The following is a 20,451-nucleotide window of genomic DNA, read 5'->3' as shown; positions in this document are numbered from 1 at the left end:
AACAGACACCCTTCTGTGCACCAACTAGCATGAATTTATGTGCTCATGAGTGCTTCTGGTTCTTGCTGGGGCCCTGGTCAAGCCACTGAAGGTCCCTTGCCTGTGCATTACTCTTTATTTTCTTACTTCAGCTGTGATTTCTTTATTCTCTTCTCCTAGAAGGACAGCAGAACAGATAAAGTATCGTGTCTCAAAAGATCAGAGACTAGGCTCACTTACCTACCTCTGAACAGATTAGTCATCTAAAAATACTGCATTTTATATGACTGAGTGGGAGATGTGAGTGTTGCTAACCCAGAAAATCAGGCTTCAGGTTTCCAGGCTTCTGCAATGCCACGTGCATGTCCCACATGGGTGGCACAGGGGTGGCAGAGGCAGGTTTGTGATTGTTGTTTATGCTGCTTCTCTCTGCTCCAGTTTCCCGAGATGATGTGGAGGGGCTTCTGCTGATGGAAGAGGAGGGGCACTCGGATCTCATCAGCTTCCAGCCAACAGACAGCGATATCCCCAGCTTCCTGGAGGACTGTAACAGGGTGAGGGCCTCTCTCCCTGTACACCTCCTCCTGTTGTCATGGGCAGGAGTGTCACCTCAGTACTCCCAGAGGAAATTCCTCTTCGAAGGAGATTAGTTTCCATTGGGACCCCTGATTTCTCTCTTCAAGCTTGGTATCTAGAGCCTGGGAAATTTGGGATTCTCTCAGTTAGTTACAAAGAGCTGAACAGCTCTTTGCTTTGGAGTTTAGGAGTGGAGGTTACCAAACATGGGGTAACCTTGAGACCTGCATCTCAGTTCCTCTGGGTCTCATGGGCTGGGCAGGGAGTGGGAACATCCCCACTTTCCATGCAGATAGAAGAAACACTCTCTCCTCCAGCTATGAGCCACAGTCTGGTGCTGCCCAGTGGTCAGAGTGTGAGACAAGCCCTTCCTGCTTCAGAAAGACCTCACACACCTTCAGCAGAGATTACAGGAATATCAGAGATACAGATCAAAAAAATCTTTTAGGCCTGGTTTTAGAAGACAAGAACCCTTCTTGCCTTGCTGCAGGTTATGTGGCTGCAATTGAAATAGATCCAGTTGCTAGAAGACAGCAGATGTGTCTGACTAGATTCTCCACACAGGCAAAAAGTCCTTAGAAATCCTTGAGCACAGGTTTGTCACACTGACCTTACAAACCCTGAGGGCAAGCACAGGCAGCTTGGCAGGTCAGTGTAGAACTTTATCAGAAAATTTTTGGCAGTGGCTTGAGAAAGCCAGTTCTGTCTGCTGGAACATAAGTTTGTATCTGATCTTGAAGTTACATAATTCTAGGAATCATCATTCTCATTTCAGCAGTTCCCTCTGAAGTGCCTCTCTCACATTCCCTGCTTAATCTGTCCTTTTTCAGGCCAAACTCCCCCGGGGGATCCACCAGGTGAGACCTCACCTCCAGAACATTGACAACGTGCCTTTGCTGGTGCCCCTGTTCACAGACTGCACCCCAGAGAGTAAGTGGCCTTTCCTACTCCTGTCCATGAATTTCTTCCCCAGCTCCTTGGTCTGGCTTATTGAAGTGAGGACATGGGTAAAGGGAAGGGGATACCTTCCAGTAATTTAGAAGGACATACTGATATTAATTACCCTCTGTTGCTACCTGTGGGGAGACAGGTGTTAAGTGAATTTTAGTGCAGCTGTTGTCCAGTTGCTGAATTGGGCTGAGAACCACTCCTTTCAATTTGCATTCATAAGAGTCACAAAAGCAAACATCCAAAATGCTACTGCCTTTCATTAAATAAGTGTTATCAGTGTACCAGGAGACTTTGATCTCTGCTCACAACTCTTCTATAATTCAGAAATCACTTCCCAGAAGAATTTTTCCCTGGCAGTTGCTGTCAACACCTTCTGCTGCTTTGCAGTTTTTGATTGCAGGAAGCAGAAAGGACAACATTTCTCTCTCTCTGAGGTATTACTTAAAGAAAGGGGCTGAGTGCTCAACTGGCAAATAACTGCCAAATCTCCAGTAAGTGTGGAGCATCATTATGATTTGCCATTTTAGTACCTCTGGTCACAGTTTCCAGCATGTCAATCACAGTCCAGTCTGCCTTCACACTTAGTGCCCAAATTTCCTCTCTCTGACAGAAGTGACAGCTCCCCACTTGATCCAACCCCTCACTGTGCTGCAGGTCTTTGGGCACCAGGCATTTAGTGAAGGTGCTTACAAGGGAATCTGCAGAGGGGAGGCTTGGGGTTTTTTGCCTGGAGCATTCTGGAAAATCCATGTATACACAGAGCACTGTGCATGGAGCTACAGAACTAAAATCAGATCAGACAGCAGCTTTGACTTAGAGGTCCCAGGGATGTCAATAAACATACTGATAGAGGGTAGAGGTGGTGGTGGGTGGGAGTGCAGGAACTGGGCTGAGTATGGCTAAATGTGGCACTGCTTTTGCAGTGCTTTGTTGCATTCTCTCCCTTCCTTTAGACTTGCAACAACACTAGTGATGTGCTGCTGAGTTTGAAACACTGTATTTATTTTTAGTTAGAATTATTTAGGTTTATTTCATTTCTGCTGTTTTCTAACAAGAGCATTTTATGCTGAAGCTGTTTTATGCACCCAGGCTATACCTACAGCTCTGGTCTGAAAGAGGTGTGCTGGAGATGCAATCTCTGGGTCATAGTTCTGTGAACCACAGATAATTCCTGCAGTGGCAGGTATATAGAACACCTGGTGTGCAGATAATTAACTATCTAATGATGTGCTTTGACTGTGGATCTCAATGTACAGAGTGGTGATTATCAGATGGGGCAGTTTTAAAGGATCTGTTTGTTATCCAGATTGGAAAGAGTGTGAAACACTGCATTTTTGTGTGCATAATTATATAACACACTATTGCTTCTTCTGTTCCTTTGCAGCCATGTGTGAGATGATCAAGATCATGCAAGAGTATGGGGAGGTGACCTGCTGTCTGGGGAGCTCTGCCAACCTTCGGAACAGTTGCCTCTTCCTGCAGAGTGATATCAGGTGGGGGAGGGTCTATTCCTCCTCCAGCTGCCTTTGCCTTCATCTTAGCAAGTACCCAGCTGTGGGTGACACCACACCTGTGGGTTGTGCAGGGAGGTGCTCACAATTGCTCTGTCCATTTTTAGCTGCATTTGTGTACAAGAGGGAGATTTGGGGGGATTGGATGGGGAAGTCTGTTTAAGGCCCTTGACACACAGAGGTATTTCCATGTCTGAATGTAAGACAGCTCTCTTACATGCTGGACTGTTGTGCCCCAACTGCCATTACAGATGCTTCCCACTGGGTGAAAGAGTGGAAGTACCCCATGGATCAGCCAATTTGTTGACCTTGTGCCACAAACCCAAATATGTTCATTATTTCTCTGTGAATAACTGAAACTCTAGGGAGATTGATCCTAATTTCATGTTACAGCTCAGGCTTCTCTACTGATCAAGTTATACAGAGCATGGTATAGCACAGAGTGACCTTCTAAGCTGGACTGCAGTGAGACAGTTTCCTTGCTGGGATGAGACCTTTCACCAACACCCCCGTGTTGTCCTTGCAGTATAGCCCTGGACCCTCTCTACCCATCCCGCTGCTCCTGGGAGACCTTTGGCTATGCCACCAGCACCACCCTGAACAATGGCTCTGAGGAGCTCACCCCACTGCAGCTCTCAGGGCAGCTCAACAGCCTGCCCTGCTCCATGTCCTTCCGCCAAGAAGAGAGCACCAGCATCATCAGGCTCATAGAGCAGGTGAGCCAAGCAATCCCCTCTCCACTCTGCAAGGAGCAGAGCCAGGAGCTCACACTAGCATTCTGTTTGAGGTGCCCACAATGCTGCCAGCAGGAGCTTTGTTTATGTCTCCTGGCTTTTGTCAAGGAAGCACAAGAGGGAAAAACTTCCTGCCTGGCCCTGTGTAGGTGTAGGGAATGGATTGGAAATGGATTGGAAATGGTGTCTTGTGGCAACAGAACATGAATATTGTTCATCTGGATGAAGTATAATCTTGCAGAGATCCCTAGCCAGGCAACAATGCAGTGTTAAGGAGAAGTGTAACCCTAGAAAAGCCAGGAGTTTAAGCAAACTTACCCCTTGTCTAAATCCTGCCTTTCCTTCAGAACCTCTCCATGTAGGCAAGAGACCTTCCCTTTTTGCTTTCAGTGTGTCCAGATCCTCTCCCCTCCCACTTCCCCTGAAGGCCACATGTTCTACCCCTGCCTGCCAGTAACTGCTCTTAGCTGGCAGCTGCTCCCAGCAGGGCTCTGAGGGCTTGTGCTTCCTTCCAGGCCAGGCATGCAACGTATGGGATCCGCAAGTGTTTCCTCTTCCTGCTGCAGTGCCAGCTGACCTTGGTTGTCATTCAGGTGAGTCCTGGCCTGGCTGGGGACAGCGTTTAGCTCAGAGGACAGGAGGGCTCACATGGATATGGGTGGCTGCAGTGGGGCAGCCTCGAGGGAGGAACATGGCCTTCAGTCAGGTCTATACAGTGCGTTTGAGGAAGTTGTAGACAGAGACTTAGTGATCTCAGCTTGCGCTGCCCCTTCTCCCTGATCCTCATACATTTGCCTTCAAATCCTTTTCCCTGTAGAGTAGCATCCCCTGCAGTTCCTGCCACAGGAACATATGGAGGGGCTGTGCAGTGGCAGCCCAGTTACTCGTTCATCCCAGTGTTTCAGGGAAGAGAGCAGCGATTTGGGTAACAGGTCTGTCCTAGCACTGCTCATGCTCTTCACTCTGGGTTGTTTCTGTCCAGTTCCTCTCCTGCCTGGTGCAGCTGCCCCCCATCCTCAGTACCACAGACATTGTGTGGCTCTCCTGTTTCTGCTACCCACTGCTCAGGTGAGTCTGTCAGGGTGGAATCTCCTCCCACTCCCCACAGGATGCACAGAGCACTCCCTCAGCCTCACTGTGACCATACTGAAAGAACGCTGACTTCACCCATAGCATGCTAAGAAGGCTGCAAGGATCATTCCCAGCACCTGCTTTGACAAGGTGCTTGGAAACAGTGACAGGAGCATTTGTGTGCTGCTGTGTTAACCCCTGCCTTGTGTGATGGAAAGTCTGGTGTGTCAGGTAGAGGCCAAGATACCACAGGTGTTTTTTTTTCTCCCTTATACATTTGGAAGTCACTTCTCTCTCTGTCTGCACCTGCCATGAATAACACCTTTTACTGCATATGTAAAGATAAGTGCCAATGCTTCAAGCAGTCTGAGTAGGTTATTTGGGTTCAAATGTTAGATAAAAGCACAGTAGCTCTGGTGCCTGAACACATTACTGAGACGCTTAACTTACCTTTCTCCAGTATCTCGCTCCTGGGCAAGCCTCCCCACAGCTCCATCATGACCATGGCAACAGGAAAAAACTTGACTTCCATTCCCAAGAAGGTAGGTGGCCCCTCAGATTTAAATTGTCCACACATTTTTCTCTTCAATTTTGTCCCAGTGTTGATGCATAGCTGAGGCCCTGTGCCTTCCTAGCTCGCTCAGTAAATTGATCCATGGCATGAGTCAGGGAGGGAATCCCCTGTTCCAGGATGCCCAGAGGGCAGATCCTCATTGCAGCATCTCATCTGTACTACAGGTTGTCTTTTGCAGCCACTGATTCTCTGATGGTCCATGGGGAGGAGGTTGTACCAATGACATACCCATGTCATCCTCCTTCCTTTCCCTTATTCACAGACTCAGCACTACTTCCTGCTCTGCTTCCTGCTGAAATTCAGCCTGACCATCTGCTCCTGCCTCATCTGCTTCGGGTTCACCCTGCATGAGTCCTGCAAAGGGGTGAACACGACCAGCCTCAACCTCACAGTCTGCTCCTCCATCATGCTGCACAGGTGAGGAACTGGGCCTAGCACATAGATCCCTACTGCTCCTGCCCTTTCCAAGGAGGACTGATTCCAATCCTCTAACAAGCTTCAGCCTCTTCCATGACCCACCAGGGCTGTAGCCTTGACAGCTACATCATTGCCCACTGTCACCTCCTTGTACCAGGACAGCCTGAGCTCATACACAAATTCCTCAGCTGTTAAAGGAGGACACAGTCCTGGTGGGAACAGGTCAGTTAAGTGCCCACTGTTGACTTTCCTGTGTCCTCTCATTCACTAGTAATGCTTATGGTGCTCCTGATTGGTTTGGAACATTTTCCAATGCTCTCCTGGTAGCCCAGAAGCTCACAGCTGGCCTGATTGTTTTACACACAGGTAAGTCCCTGTTCCCAGAACCCCATTCCCTGCTCTGGGGGAAGGCTTGCATCCTCTCTCTCTTTCTTTGCCCCCTATGCCAGAGCACAAACTCCCTGATAGAAGCAGACACTGCAGTGGCTTCACAGCACAGGCACAGATTCCCCCTATCTCACTAAACATTACCCTGGCAGATTAAAGACAACACCCTCAGAACTGATTCTACTTCCTACCAGTCTGATGAAGTGCTGGTTCTGTCCAGGCTCACCAGAAGAGCCAAATCCCTTTTGCCTTCTTGAAAGTTAGTAGCAGCATGTGAAGCTCTCCAAAAATATTCCCTGCTTCAAAAGTGTTTGTATCCCTGCTGCTATTCTGTGAAGTATCCCGTTGCCTTCCCACAAAGAGGACTGATGCAGTTGTGACTGTTTGAGACCTGGATGCCTTTTTAAACCCTCTGGAGGGTGGAGCCAGCTCCTGGCTGACCCTCATCACCTGCACCCATTGCATGGCAGGGCAGGTCCAGCAGCTCCCTGGAAATGCTGAAGGGTCTCAGCTCCCTGTCTGTTATGTCCCATGGTGCTGGGCAGACCACTGTGTATTGAAATGTGCAGGTGTCCAGAAATGCTTCCTGATTGATCTCCATCTTCGGAGAGAGTGGGTTGCTGTACTTTTGTGTCCCTCAGACCACCAAGGCAAGGCAGGGGTCCTTTGCCTGGCAGCTGTTTGGAAGAGCCCAAATAAAAGCTGAGCAAATGCTCGGTCCTGTACAGACAGCCCTGGGTCTCTGGCTAAATCTCTCTCTGGGCTGGAGCTTTCCTCTGTTGCAGCCCTGGAACAAGGGCACACCCACCCCTGTCCCACTCCCCAGACCTGGGCCTTTGCCTGCTCTGTTTTAGCTCCCAGGCTGTGAACCAACCTCACAGTGAATAACTGTGTGCAGTACAACCACTGCACTGCCCCCACCTGCATTCCAGGGACTTGGAATTGCTGTGAGGAAAGAGCCCCAAATGGTAGGCTGGTTCCAGGGACATGAGCCCCATATCCCTTAGAAGTAACAGGTGTTGATGTACCTTGTAAAGTGCTGTATCTGTGTGTGATGCTAAATAATCCCCTTTTCTCTGCAGTGTTCATATCCATCACCCACGTCCATCGCACCAAGCCCCTGTGGAAGAAGAGCCCCCTCTCCAACCGTTGGTGGACGCTCACTGTGGCTGTTGTGTGAGTACCCATGGGCCCTGGGAAGGTGTTCCAGGATGCTGGAGCAAGGAGGGCCCCAGGCCCACTCCAGCACCAATTTCCTGGTGCTGAGGAGAATCAAGTACATGGCACTTGATCTCCATTGCTGAACTGGTGAAGGGTCTCTGCTGTGAGTGCTTCATCTGGGCCTGAACCCTGATCTGCAGATCCTGGGAAGTTTGTCAGGTCTGCTGAGATTTGCTGTGTCTGTTCTTAATCTTAGAGTGCTGGGACAAGTGGCACAGACTGTGCTGGACCTGAAACTCTGGGAAAACCTAAACTCTTCTTTGACCTTTAACCACGTCTCCATCTCTCCAGTCGCATGGCTCCTGGGTTTTCTTTCCTTGGTCCTTGTGGTTATTATCAATGAGATTGTCAAGCTGCATGAAATCAGGTATGGGGGTTGTAGGGAGGATGGGGAGAAAGGGCTGAAGCCTCCCTCTAGGCTGGCCTTGAGCTGCAAAAAATAATGATGCCCTGGGAACAGGGTGGGGAACAAAAAGGAAAAGCTGACTGCATTGTGTAAATCACCTGGCTATTGTGTGCAGGCCCACGTTCCACCTCCCAGGGAGGAAGGAGGGTCAGAGAAGGGCAGTGGCAGTGATTGGGAGCAGGAAGGGAGAACAAAATTTCCTTATCTCAAACCAAAGGGAGGGAGACAGCCAAGGACTATGCAACACCAGTATGGAACTGGGGAGGGCTGTTCTGTCCATCTTGTCCCATGAGGACAGAGAGGCATTGAATCACAGCAGAGGAAATGTGCCTTCACACAGAGCCTGGACTGTGGGACTCGTTTTCACGGGAAGTGGCTGAAGCCAAGAATGAGTAGCAGGCAAAGTGACTGGCTGTTCTTCCCAGCACAGGGAACAGCCAGAGCTGGGAGTCAACACTAATGAACATTGATTCAGGAAATGGGCTGGGGAGGAAAAGCGGGGATTACAGGGAACCCTGATGGGGATAGAGACACCATCTCAGTTCCTGCAAAGGGTTTCTGGACCTCTCTGTGCTGTGTCTGGTGTCCCTGGAGATGGGATTTAGCTGGATGGGGTAGGACTGAGACCACGGGTTGCTCTCTGGATTTGATTCCCCTCCCAGGCTACCACAGGGCCCAGGCCAGGGACTTCCCTGCTTCTTGGGGCTAGCAGCTCAGGAATGGCAGTCTTACCTTTCACCCCTCTGCATACTGACTCTCTTCTTTCTTCTTCTCCTCCAGGGTCCGTGTCCGTTACCAAAAGAGGCAGAAGTTGCAGTTTGAAACCAAGTTGGGGATGAATTCTCCATTTTAAAAGCACCCAGCTCAAGTTCCCTGGAGCCAGGGCCAAACAGCCACTGGGAGAGTGGCTGCACCAAAGGCTCAGGGAATTTTCCGTCACACATGCAAACCAGACAGCCTCCTGGCAAAACTACATCTGCACCTTCCCGGGGCCCCAGGCAGAGATCCCCCCACAGGTATGCAGCCCCTTCCCAGCCTACCAGGTACCTTCACAGAAACCTGCAAGCTCTGATGCCTGTTCAGGCTGCTCTTCCTTTATTTATTTATTACTGGAGGTATTTGTTAGTACCATGGTGATGCTAAAATGAAGCGGCTCCTTTCCTCTTTGTGAACAGATGGGTTTCCTGGGCCTGGCAGGAGAATCTGGGACCAGTAGGGCTGCTGAAGCAGGAGATCTCTATTGAAACCCGTTGTGGTTTTCCACTTCAGCTTGCTGTCTGTGTGTACGTGCCTGTGCATGCCCTTCCCGCCTCCCTGCCCTGTGTCTGGGGCAAAGGAGCCATCCCTCTTGCAGTCCCCAGAGTGCTGGGAGCTCACATTCCCAAGGGGACAGTGGAAAAGGGTCTCTGAACAGCCAGGCTGGGCCAGCCCTGCCCTCTAGTGTCGTTGTCACAGCCATGTGCTGGCTGTGCCAGAAGATGGATGAGACAGGGCTTTAGGAAAAGCTCCCTGTGATCCTCTGTTCCGCTGCAGAGGGAGGGCAGCTCTGCCTGCCTGCCTGCAAGGAGCCAGCATGGCTCAGCTTCCTGCAGCCCTGTTCAACCAGCTTTTATGTTCTTTACCAACCCCCAGAGAGGTTTTATAGCTGCTCTCCTGTTTGTGATCCAAACTGCTGTTCTGCTTCAGTAATGTGCCTGCTTGAGAAAACCACAGCTCAAGATAAAGCCTGAGCCCTGACTATCCTGCCTTAGAGGGAGGGGATGTCTTTCCAGGCAGGATATCTACAACTTGCAGTTGTGTCTAATACAGAGCTGGTGAATGGCTCATTTCCCAATCCAGGATTGAGCTGTATCCAGTTCTTGCTCTCCAAGGCACAGGGAACCCTGCCCAATCATGTCTGTCTGTGATAGTGCTGGGAAGTCTCTCCCCTCTGTGCTAATGGCTTCACACAGAACCACAGAATGAGCGATCAATTTCCTGAGCGAGCTAGGAAGGTGCAAGGCCTCAGCTATGCATCAACACTGGGACAAAATTGAAGAGAAAAATGTGTGGACAATGGTTTGGGTTGGAAGGGGCCATAAAGCTTAACTTGTTCCACCCCCTGCCATGGGCAGGGACACCTTCCTCTACCCCAGGGTGCTCCAAGCCCTGTCCAACCTGACCTTTAACAATTACAGGGATGAGGCAGCCATAACCTCCCTGGGCAACATCTGCTCCGTGTTTTTCTGGAGGTCTCTTTGTTTGTCTAGGGGAACCCTCCCCTGAGGACTGTGGCAAACCACGATCTGCCCCAGTGCAGCACACAAGCTCCTGAGCTCTGACCAGACCCCATCTGTACTGAGAGCACTGGTCCTGTTGTGGGCTGACAGCCAAGGGCCACACAGGAGCACACAGGCTTGGCTACCAGAATATTTGGAGGTCATGGAGATGTTGACTCTAGTTCTAAACACTGACTAAAGCTGGTAAATCCTGGCTCTGTTTTTGATCCCAACATTAACACTACAATATTTGGCTGTTACTTCCTCTTTGGTACCTGAGATTAACAAGTGGCAGCTGATCCCTCCTGGGCAGGCAGGGAGCTGGCTGGAACCCCCAGGCTCTGCCCTGCTGCTCCACCTTGTCTTCCTCACTTTTCAGCATAACCAGAGAGCATGGGCACAGCTGAGTGTCTCTAAGCAATACCCTCACCCTGCTGTGGGGCTGGTAGAGGAGCAGAGCTGGGTACAGCCAACTCCTGAGCTCTGGGAACACACTGAGAGTGCTGGAGGGGGGCAGCTAGGGGTGTTCCAAGCCCTGGACCTAGTTCCTGCAGCTGGGGGGCAGATGTGGAGATCCCATGCTGGCAGGATTGCACGGGATAGGGAGCCAGCAGCTCCCTGGTGAAGCACAGGCCTCCTCCCTGGCACCACAAGAGTGTCTGCCCACCTTTGCCAGCCAGGCTGGACTGGCTCACTCCCCTGGTACCTGCAGGGCTCAGGGAGAACAAGCTACACCTTTCTCAGCCTCAATTCACTAAATGCCAGCTCCAGATCTGTGACACCTGGCTTCACTTTCCTTCCTGATGCCAGGGTTGGATCACAAGTGGGATATGATCTCCTCTGTGGCTGAACTGAGAGTGAGAGGCAGCACAGAGCTGCTCACTGCTGTCCCAGCTTTCCCCCCACCCAGACCTCAGCTCTTGTCCTGTGCCATGAACTGTTGTAGGTGTTAAAAAGCAGCAGATTCCAGGGCTTCCTGCTGGCCACACCTTCCTCTAGAAGAGGCACCTTCAGGGTTTCTTCTTCTGGGTGATCACAAATGTTTATTTTCCTGCATCCTCCTTCCCCAGCTAGACTTGGAGGGAGCTAAAGTGTATGAATGGAGCCTTTAGGATGGTCTTGCCAGTGCCACCCTTCCCTCAGCTATTGAAGTGTCTAAGGGTCAGAGTGCATGGCTTCAGAAGGAAATTTCCTACATCAAGATGTTTTTAAATGCTGTATATTTTATATTAAATTTTTTGGGATGTATGTAAAAATTTCATTTGTATTAAAACTTGTAAATTGTATAAAAAAGAAAAAAAAAAAAAAAGAAACAAACCTAGACCCACAAGCATCCAGTATATGAATGGCAATAAATGATTGTTTTGGATGACACACCCAAGAGTTGGGAACGAGTTTGCACCCAGCAAAGGAAGGAGGTAAAAATGTCTGTGGCTGCTGGGGTCACAGGGTGTGATTTTCCTGTTGTACAGACACAGCCTGAGAGCTTGGTGCTCCTGGGATCCAGTTCTGGCCTTTTTCCCAGTTTCTGTTCAGCTTTGGGCAAATCTGTCCATCTCTGAAAGCCTCTTCCTACAAAATAAGTTTGCTTACCTGGTGGTTTCCTGGATCCCAGGCACTGCTTCAGTCGAGGCTGGAGGCACGGTTTGAATCCCTCTGGATGGGTGAAAGGTTGGGGTCAGCTGGAAGAGGCACTGGGAGCACTGAAGACAAGTAGTGGTGGAATAAGGAGGCCTGGGCTGCTTGTCCTGAGCAAAGCAGGCACTGGGCTAACAGTGGCCACACTCTTAGCAGGAAGGAGGAAGGAGGAATGCTCTGCCTGGCAAATGGGGATGGTGGAAGTGTCACATGGGCAGAGCTGGGACAGTGGGACACCAGTGTTGTCAGCACATTGCTATCGTGGTGGTGAGACTCACACTGAATATTAACCTCACTGGAAGTGACTGGGACTCACCAGGGGAGAATATCTGAGGAACGTTGGAGCACTCAAGGGACAGGATAAAGCTGATCCTCAATGGACTTCAAGCGGTAGGAGACAAATTGGTCTCATTTCACACAAAGGACACAACTAGGCCAAACTATGAAAAGGGTAAAATATGCCCCACTGTTTAATAGAATTTAGTCTTAATGGATGTTAGTGGAAAACAAAACACATGATTAACACAAACAGAGCAGATGGTTTAAAATCTGTTGTCAGTCTGGTGATTGCACAGGCTATTTTTTCCCCTCACTGTCTCGCTGCACGGAGCAGGTGCAGCTGGGGTCAGTTAATCCCAGTTGCAGTGTACATAACTTACACACCATACAGTAGCTTCAAAATAGAGATCTAGAGCTCAAAAAATAGGCATTCTTCTGCAAAACCAAATGTTTAGTTCCCTTATTGACAATGAGAGCAGCGTTGTGCTGCCCTCAGGTGGCTCAGACAGCGGCAGCTCCACCCCAGTGTCCTCTTATCCCTGACCCAAGACTTGTAGTTCTGGTTAGTAAATATATAGAATAAATCACATTTAAAATATATACATTGGCCTTAAAAAAAAAAAAATTACAGTTTATCAACATTGAAAAAAACCCCAAAACTTGGGCTTGTCCCAGGTTGACTCGTGAGAGTAAAAATCAGTTTCAAAGGTTTCTGTGAACCTCTTTATAAAGTGTCACTGGTTGTAGCTATTTGAAATCATCATGTCCATGATGTGGCACTCAGACACAGGCAGTGGACTCAGTGTGGGACAGAAATCAGAGCCAGGGAAGAAGTGTCTTAGCTGCCTCACACTGACCTCAAGTCCCAGACAACAATGGGATTTTAGGTTTTTTCAGGGCTTATTGTCTTTGCTTTTCAGCCCAGAAACCAGGCTGGCACCTCTTGCCTGCCCAGCCCTCATGAGCAGAGACCCTCAGGAATGTTCATGTGGGCTTTGCTCTCCTTCCCATCCAACAGCACAAGGGGCTGCAAACAGTCCAATCCAGCTGCAAATTCCCAACAGGATGGGGAAGCAACTGCCTTCTCAGCCACCTTCTCCCTCTCCAGTTTGGATTTGCATTGGTGATTTTTCTTTTCTTTTTTTTTTTTTTTTTTTATGAAAAGGGAAATATGTGGAATTTTCTTCCCCTTTGTTTGGAATTTTTGTAGCAAATGGTACTTCAGCACAATCTTCGGTTCCCTTCTGGTGCTCTGATGCTTTCATTTGCTTGGCATGCCGAGTGCGAGCCAAGTTCGGGGCTCTTGGACATATTTAGCCATGCACTACTGAGCAGATCCTGCGAGAGAAATCTGTCTGGGAGCGATGCAGCCGCTCCTCCTGCCTGGATGCAGAGAGCTCTCACTGCTGTTCCCCGCTGCAGCCACAGGCTGTGGCCACGCTGGATCGCGAGGGAGCTGCTCCTGAGCCGAATTCCCTGGTGCACCTGGGGTCAGCTCCCGCGCTGGGCTGCAGAGCCGCGGGGAAGGATCACGTCCCAAATGCCGCTACTGTTGAACAATGCTCACGGCGGGGTTTGTGCCAGCAGCTCCCTGCAGGGAGGGGCACTGGGAAAAGGGACTGTTTTCTCCCCAAAAAAGGGATAAGGGAGGGGAGAAAAGAATTTAAAAAGCATTAATCATGCTGCTGCACTCTGGAAGGACCAGGGTGGGGGTTTGCATAGGCACTGTGTTGGCAGAGGGCAAACTCCACTGAGCAGCATGATCCAGATGGACTGGCCCAAATTCCCGGGTTTTTGGCACTGCCATTACCATCCTCATCACTCTGGGAAGGGGCAGGAAGGCTCACATGTCCAGCATGGCTGCTGCTCTGCAGGCTGTGCCAGCCCCATCTCGAGGGGTCTGTAGGTCCCACTGGAGGGATTTCGATCCACTTGGATTCCACGCTGCCCGATGCTGACGCATTTGGAAAAGTGGCAAATAAAGTAGAAAGGTTCCTTCTCGCTCCACAAGCTGCCAAGTTGCAACAAGCCCTGTCTTCTTTTAGCTGCTGTCAGGCCTGGCTGAGGCTGTGGCTGCACAATGAATCGCCAGCTCCGTGGCGGCTGCCCAGGGAGGTCTCTCCTGTGACACATTGTTGGCAAGGGATAAATAATAAGATGCAGGACTCGACAATGCAGGAGGGAAAGAGAAAGGTCCCTTGTGGAGGCTCCTCAGCTCTGTGCAAGGAAGCAAGGGCTTCTCCATGGCCTCCAGGACTGCATGTGCAGCCCCTCTGGGCTCTCCTCCTGCTGCCAGTCTGGTGGGAAATGCCTGACCCCCTCGGAAACTGGCCCAAGGCCATGCTGTCACACGTGACACAGAGCCAAGGGTGGGCAAGGAGCCGCAGTGCAAAGTGTGGGGAGGGAGGCAGCTGGAGAGACCTGCAAGCACCACTTGGTGCTGGATCCACTCTTCCCCCATCACGAGGGGCATGGGTGGAGCAGCCAGGGGCGGGGAGGGGAAGGAGGAAGCAAGCCTCAGTCCAGCATTGCATCCAGCTGGTCGGCCAGGTCATCAAACATGTTGCTGATGTCTTCCAAGATGTTCTTGGCTGAGTGCACGGTCCCAGGGTGGCTGGGGAGGAAAGGGAGAGAGTCAAAGCACTGCTCAAAGCCTGCAGGTGCTGATGGGGAAGGTTTGGCCAGGCTGGACCCGACCCAGCAGCAGGAGCTCAGCACAGAGCTGGGCTTGAGCATGTGTGACCTTTGTGGTGCAGGTATGACATGCCTGTGCACAGCCTTTCTCCTGCCCTCTCTGGGACCTTCCCAACCCCACCTCGAGAGGCCCAACCCCAGCATTTCCCTCACCTCTCTGCCTCCTCCACTGTGATCTTCTTCTCGGCCACCTGCAGCGTGGCAGCTAGGCTGGAGTTGGTCTGCTCCAGCGTCAGTGAACCAGGACCAGGCAGGGACCCAATCACATCTGGCACCACCTCGGTGGCCGCCCAGGGAGCGACAGTGTGGCGGGAGGGCTGCAGGACCTGCTGGTAGATGGTCTTGGGTCCAGAGAAGACAAGCTTGGTGGATGCCACAGAGGTGTGCTTGGCAGGGACATCTGCAAAGGAAGAGGACTCGTGGTAGGTGGTGGCACAGGTCCTCCTCACCTCCCATACCAACATGGGAGGGAGCCCCACCGCCACCTTGGAGATAGCTCCACAAGCCCCCATACCTGGAGTGGGTGTCCTCACCACAGCCGTGCTGACCAGCTCTGTGGGGTTGGGGGCTTGGGTGGGGCTTGGGGCCTTCTTCATCCCTTTCTCCAGCGACAAGATGCTTTTCTCTATCTCAGCAATCCTGAACTCCACACTGTCATCGTCAAAGGCATCCCCAGCCAGTGTAGGCCGTGGTGCCGGTGCTGGGGTGGGGGGGCCTGCGATGCTCACGGCTTGGGCCTGGGCATACTGGGGTGTGGGGGTGCCCCCCGCCTCTGCCTGCCCCGCCATGCTGAAAGCCTTCAGCACCGCCTGCAGCGGCTCCCGCTCCCTGAAGCGCGGCCGGCGCTTCACAGTGTCCGACTCGGTGAGGTTGAACTCCAGCACGGGCGGCTCCTTGGTGACAGCAGGGGCTGCTGGCTCCTTCCCAGTGGAGCCCTGGGGCTCTGCTGGCTGGGAACCAGGCTCCATATCCGGCACGGCTGCGTCAGCCTTGGAATGCCCACTGGGCTTTGGCCGTTGTTTGATGGTTAAATTGCCTTCTTCTGCAAAGGGGATGCACTCACTGGAGCTGTTTTGGGATGATGAAGAGGAGACGCCCGGCTTGGCCTCCTCCTCTGTGTCTGAGCAGGCATCCTGCTCACCCTGTGCAGCCACCTCTGTCATAGGAGCGCTGGGCTCACTCACTGTCCGTCTCCGTGGCTTGCTGCTCTCAAAGGGGTCCCTGCTGCCATTGGAAAGTGTGGCACTGCTGGCATCACTGCCATCGTGGGACCCCTCACCCACATCTGCCCGGGGGAGACAGTCCTGAGTCAGGTGCAGTGGTTTTGGGGCCAGGAGGGGCTTGGAAGGACTCACACCTGGTGTTCCCTCCAGCGCAGCCGCCAGGCTCTTCACTGTCCTGCCACGGCCAGCATCACTAGGGGTGGCACCTGCATCAACCACGTCTTGAGGGGCTGTGGGCTGCTGCTCGGGGCTGGGGGGCTGCTCACCGTCTGCCTCAGCAGCGAGGGCACTGGACACGGAGCTGAGGCGCTTGGGAGGCGGTGGCGGAGGGCCCTTGCGCTTGGCCCGGATGGCGAAGGACTGGCTGCGGGTCACCTTGGCATCCGCCTGCAGACAGGCCCGTGGCATCTGGCTGCGGCCCGGCCGCCGCGTCAGCGTGGCGTAGGAGCCCAGGGTGCTGCTGGGGGCCCCCTCCTCCTCCTCATGCTCCCCATCCGACAGCGCGTAGCGGTTCAGGCTGTGTGAGCGCTTCTTGTGTTTCAAGCCTTCGCCTCCGTTGTGATGCTCCCCAGTCGTGGGGGCTGTGGTGGATGGCTCTGTGGGGCCACACTGGCTGTGCAGGTAGGAGAAGCCTTTTTGGGCTGACGTCTGCAGGCTGCTCTTCTGTCCAGGGGAGATGGAAGGGTATGGGTGTGCTAGGGCCTTGGGCTGCTCTGCTCCCAGGACGGACGGGGCTGTTGGGGATTTCAAGGAGACGTGTGGGTACATGAAGACATACGGGGCTGTTCCCTTGCTAGGAGTCTGGGGAGGAGTACAGGGAGTGACCACTGGAGTCCCAGCTCCTTTCTGAGCCATGGGCCGGGCATACTGATCCGTGCCTTCGGGCAGGTTCCTCTCCTTGAGAGGGCTGCCCCCGCCGCCGCCGTTGGCAAAGCCATTCAGCCCCTCGGGGGACACGAGCTTCCCATAGGGCTCGGGGCTGGGCCGGCCCGGCAGGCTGGCCAGGCTCTCCTTGCTGTGGGGGGGTGCACAGGACTGCCCACTGCTGCTGCTGCTCTCGCCGCTGCCCAGGCTCTCCTGCGAGGGGCTGGAGAGGCGCCGGGACAGCACATTGTCCTGCGAGTGCCCTGAGCCCCGCGACCGCACCCCGATGCTCTCCTGGCTCCGTGACATTCCCTGGCTGCTCTTGATGCCGAGTGTGTCATGGCAGCTGTTGGACATGGCTGTCTGGAGCTCATAGCTGAGCTCACTGTCCTGGAAGGTTGTCATTTTGAGCGTGTGTGGGGACTGGCACTCCCCGTTTTCCAGTGACTCTATGGTGACAATGTCCAGGGAACCGGGGATTTTGCGTCTTGCCAGAGTTGCTTCTGCTTGGTTGAGGCTTTTGCGGAGGTCTCTGAGCTTCTTGACAGCCAACATGATCTTCTTCTGGTGGCCTGCAGGAAGGAAAGGGACATTGGGTCGGCTCCAACCCCCAAGGCCTGTTTCCAGGTCAAGAAGAGTGGTAGTTATGTCACATGCGGGGCAAAGGTCTCAGGGTTATCTAAACCCTGCCTATGGGAGGAGACAAACTACTACTGGCATCTACCTAGCTGGGCCCAGCTCCAGCTGGCCAACAAGAGTACTTGGGGACAGCCAGGAACTGCCCTTTCCGGGTGCTCAGGACATGCCTGTACCTCCCAGCCTGAGAGAGAACGGGGCGTGGGGACCTGGGTGGGAAATTTGGCTGCCCTGGGCCACTTCAGCATGGCAGGAGGGACTTACCCAGCTTGTTGATGCCAATCTCTTGCAGGTCCTCCCATGTCAGGTCCGTCACGATGGTGATGGAATCGTAGCCGTTGTTCACCAGCTTTTTGTGGTACTGGGGCAACCCAATGGCACTGAGCCAGTCCATCAGGTCAGCCTGGAAAGAGCATGGAGCCACTGCCATGAGCATCAAGGAATGGGCAGCACCTTCAGCATCCCCTCCAGGCCCAGGAGACTGTGTTTTTAGGGTGTCTCTGACTGCTTTAATGCAGTCAAAGCTATTCACTTAGAGACCCCATCCTGTCTTATCCTGGGGTCAGAGAGCTCTGGGAAAAGAGCTGAAGAAAGGGGGTGACCAAAGCCTCAGTGCCAGGGACTCACCGGGATGTAGTTGGGCAGCCACTCAGCAATGCTGAGCTGCCCGATTTCTGTAGAGATCTTTTTCCTGTGGCCTGGTTTGGTCACACCGATGGCTGTCAGATCCTAAGGGGAGCAGAGTGGGGCCATGGTCAGCAGTGGCTCAGGGAGCTCGGGGCAGTGCGTACCCACAGCTGGCAGCTCTGGGTGGGGAAGGACCTGCCTTACCTCCGGGGTCATGCGGCTGATGGTGGGGACATCGTAGCCAGCGTTGAGGAAGTTGACAGTGTACGACTCCAGCTGGAACTCACGCAGCCAGTTGTAAATGGCTTCTGCATCCTGGGGAGAGGATGGGACACAGAACAGCCCATGATGGTGGCTGCAGGTGCTGGAAGAACCTGACTGCTCCAGGCAAGATGACAGGATCTCCCTGGGAAAGACCCACTTGTGTGCTGAAGACCCAGTTTCCTGTGTCTCTGGTGCAATAAGAGCTGGGTTGAGTGCCCCAAACAGCCCTCTCACCCAGGACACCACTCCCCAGTTGGTTCCAGTTACCTTCCCCTCAAGGAGCTGCTCAGGACGCAAGAATTGGTGGGAGAAGACCCTGTCTCCAGGGGGGCAGCTGCCTGGGGTCTGGAGACCCTGTGGCCCTGGCATAAAGGAGAGAGAACTGTCACAGGGGCACTTGAACAGTGAACAGCCCCTAGGGCTGTAGAGACAGCTGTCCCCAAGGCCCCATGGAGTTGCAACAGCCCTCACCTGCTGGGGAGGTCCCATTGTGTGGCTCTGATCCCAAAAGGTGTTGCTGCAGGTTGTCACCGGTGGAGGGCAGAGGCTGAGGGAGAGGAGGAATGAGTGGAGGAAGGACCCAACTCTGGAGACCAGCTTTGTCACACCCCCAGGAGCAGAGTGGTGGTCCCCATGCTGGGCTGCTGGTCACAGCTTCACCCAGCAACAGGCTGGCCCCCAGCAAAATATCTGGGCAGGATTGGGCTCAGGGCTTTTTACTATCCTCTCAGGTGACACAGCATATGATGGAGATGCTGTGTGATGTCACCCATAGCCTCCAGCTCCACTCAAAAAGGCCAAGCTGTGCTTTGGGGAACAATTAGGGTCTCCCCACAAGCATCTCCCTGATGAGTCCTGGCAGCAAGTAGGTGTTTGGTGTAGGATACTCAACTCCAGCAGCCCCTCCTTTGCTAGAGGCAGGCATGGAAGGGGATGGGGCTCTATTTCCAGCCTGAGCCAGCACAGGGAAGCAGCACAGGGGAGCAGGGTGCCTACCCTGGCATTCTCGATGAGGATGCTGGTGCTCTGCCCATTGGTGCCCTCGGTGCTCTGGCCGCTGCCGGCACTGCGGATGCTGCCGATGCTGCCCTCGCTGCCCACGCTGTTTCTGTCTCCTGCTGCTTGGGGCAAGTAGGGAGCCTGTCAGCAGCTCCCCAGAATCGGGGTTGACACAGGGCACAGAGGTCCCCAGCAAGGACCCATGTGCCAACACACTGATACCACTGAGTTCCCACAAGATCCCTCCAGCCACAGACAATGCATCAGTTCCCTCCTGCCTCCCAGCATGCACAACACAGACAGGGTGACCTGGGTGGCAAGGGACACACAGAGGGCTGAGACACAGGGAGAGAAGGGGCTGCTCTAAGGGCTCCCCAAAACTCCCTTTTCCTGCATCTGCTCCCTCTCATCTAGCTGCTTCCCCATGGAGAGGTGGAAAGAGAGTCTCCCCCCTGTGCCCCTGCCCAGGCAGGGCTGGGAACAGGGGAAGGTCCCCAGCCCCTCTCCCTCCCTCAAGTGCTCCCCTGACCTGAGCTGTCAGGGCCTGGGGCCATCCGGGTTAGGGTGAGGTGACCAAAGGCTGCTGGGCCACTCGGGGCTGCCGGGTGTGGACACTCGTCAGGGAGGTGCTGCAGCCCCCCAGGGGGGGCTGGGAGGGCCCCGGGGGGACCCTGGCGCTGCTGCGCAGGTGCCACACGGGGGACAACCATGCCTGCATTCAAAGACAAAACACATGTGGTCAGAGCTCATGCAGGAGGCAGGGACAGCGGGGAGAGCTGAGCCACAACCCCCAAAGTAGTATCCCAACCATGGTGACAACCCCTGAGTCCTTCCCTTCCCTCCTAGCTAGCCAGGGCTGCAGGGTCTGTTGGACAGAAGGTGCTGGGAAGGCTGGGAAGGTTTCACACAGGGGACTGTTCCCAGCATGCTCAGGATGGCCACTGACCTGTCCGCTTGCTGATGACTTCCGCAATGGAGGGGGGGAAGTACCCCACCCGGTCAGTGCCTTTCTGAGCGTCGTGGATGTGTCCCTTCCATCGGCCATCTGGATGCTGCTCCAGGACCTGCCATGGGACAAGAGGGATGGGGCTGGTACCCAGGGCCATGCTGGGGCAGGGGGATGGGAGCAGAGAGCAGCCTCA

The 20,451-nt window shown here is 53.4% G+C and overlaps 2 protein-coding genes across 11 annotated transcripts in view; one reads left to right on the top strand and one right to left on the bottom strand.

Moving 5' to 3' along the window:
- Positions 1–11,452, top strand: part of TMEM94 (transmembrane protein 94) — a 50,724-nt gene extending 39,272 nt beyond the window's left edge. For 3 of the 4 annotated variants that reach the window (XM_053960408.1, XM_053960409.1, XM_053960407.1), the window contains 12 exons: positions 418–533; positions 1,386–1,485; positions 2,891–2,999; positions 3,544–3,733; positions 4,267–4,344; positions 4,734–4,819; positions 5,283–5,364; positions 5,659–5,813; positions 6,085–6,179; positions 7,283–7,376; positions 7,618–7,788; positions 8,608–11,452. In XM_053960408.1, the coding sequence (XP_053816383.1) occupies positions 418–533; positions 1,386–1,485; positions 2,891–2,999; positions 3,544–3,733; positions 4,267–4,344; positions 4,734–4,819; positions 5,283–5,364; positions 5,659–5,813; positions 6,085–6,179; positions 7,283–7,376; positions 7,618–7,788; positions 8,608–8,680 (1,349 nt within the window). In that variant the 3' untranslated portion in view covers positions 8,681–11,452. Of the gene's footprint in view, positions 1–417; positions 534–1,385; positions 1,486–2,890; positions 3,000–3,543; positions 3,734–4,266; positions 4,345–4,733; positions 4,820–5,282; positions 5,365–5,658; positions 5,814–6,084; positions 6,180–7,282; positions 7,377–7,617; positions 7,789–8,607 lie in introns of those variants that run through there. The other variant, XR_008434201.1, reaches the window with a different exon arrangement.
- A 712-nt stretch (positions 11,453–12,164) lies between these two features.
- CASKIN2 (CASK interacting protein 2) overlaps positions 12,165–20,451 on the bottom strand; it is a 34,588-nt gene continuing 26,301 nt past the window's right edge. For 2 of the 7 annotated variants that reach the window (XM_053960344.1, XM_053960338.1), the window contains 11 exons: positions 20,256–20,373; positions 19,839–20,021; positions 19,307–19,428; positions 18,782–18,857; positions 18,578–18,672; positions 18,251–18,361; positions 18,047–18,148; positions 17,684–17,822; positions 15,211–17,355; positions 14,850–15,096; positions 12,165–14,616 (listed from right to left, as the gene is read on the bottom strand). In XM_053960344.1, the coding sequence (XP_053816319.1) occupies positions 14,520–14,616; positions 14,850–15,096; positions 15,211–17,355; positions 17,684–17,822; positions 18,047–18,148; positions 18,251–18,361; positions 18,578–18,672; positions 18,782–18,857; positions 19,307–19,428; positions 19,839–20,021; positions 20,256–20,373 (3,435 nt within the window). In that variant the 3' untranslated portion in view covers positions 12,165–14,519. Of the gene's footprint in view, positions 14,617–14,849; positions 17,356–17,683; positions 17,823–18,046; positions 18,149–18,250; positions 18,362–18,577; positions 18,673–18,781; positions 18,858–19,306; positions 19,432–19,838; positions 20,022–20,255; positions 20,374–20,451 lie in introns of all 7 variants that reach the window. The other 5 variants (XM_053960339.1, XM_053960340.1, XM_053960342.1 and 2 more) reach the window with 4 other exon arrangements.

This window comes from Vidua chalybeata, chromosome 19 (assembly GCF_026979565.1).
Source record: "Vidua chalybeata isolate OUT-0048 chromosome 19, bVidCha1 merged haplotype, whole genome shotgun sequence".
Classification (NCBI taxonomy): Eukaryota; Metazoa; Chordata; class Aves; order Passeriformes; family Viduidae; genus Vidua; species Vidua chalybeata.
This window is presented reverse-complemented; position numbering and strand designations above follow the sequence as displayed.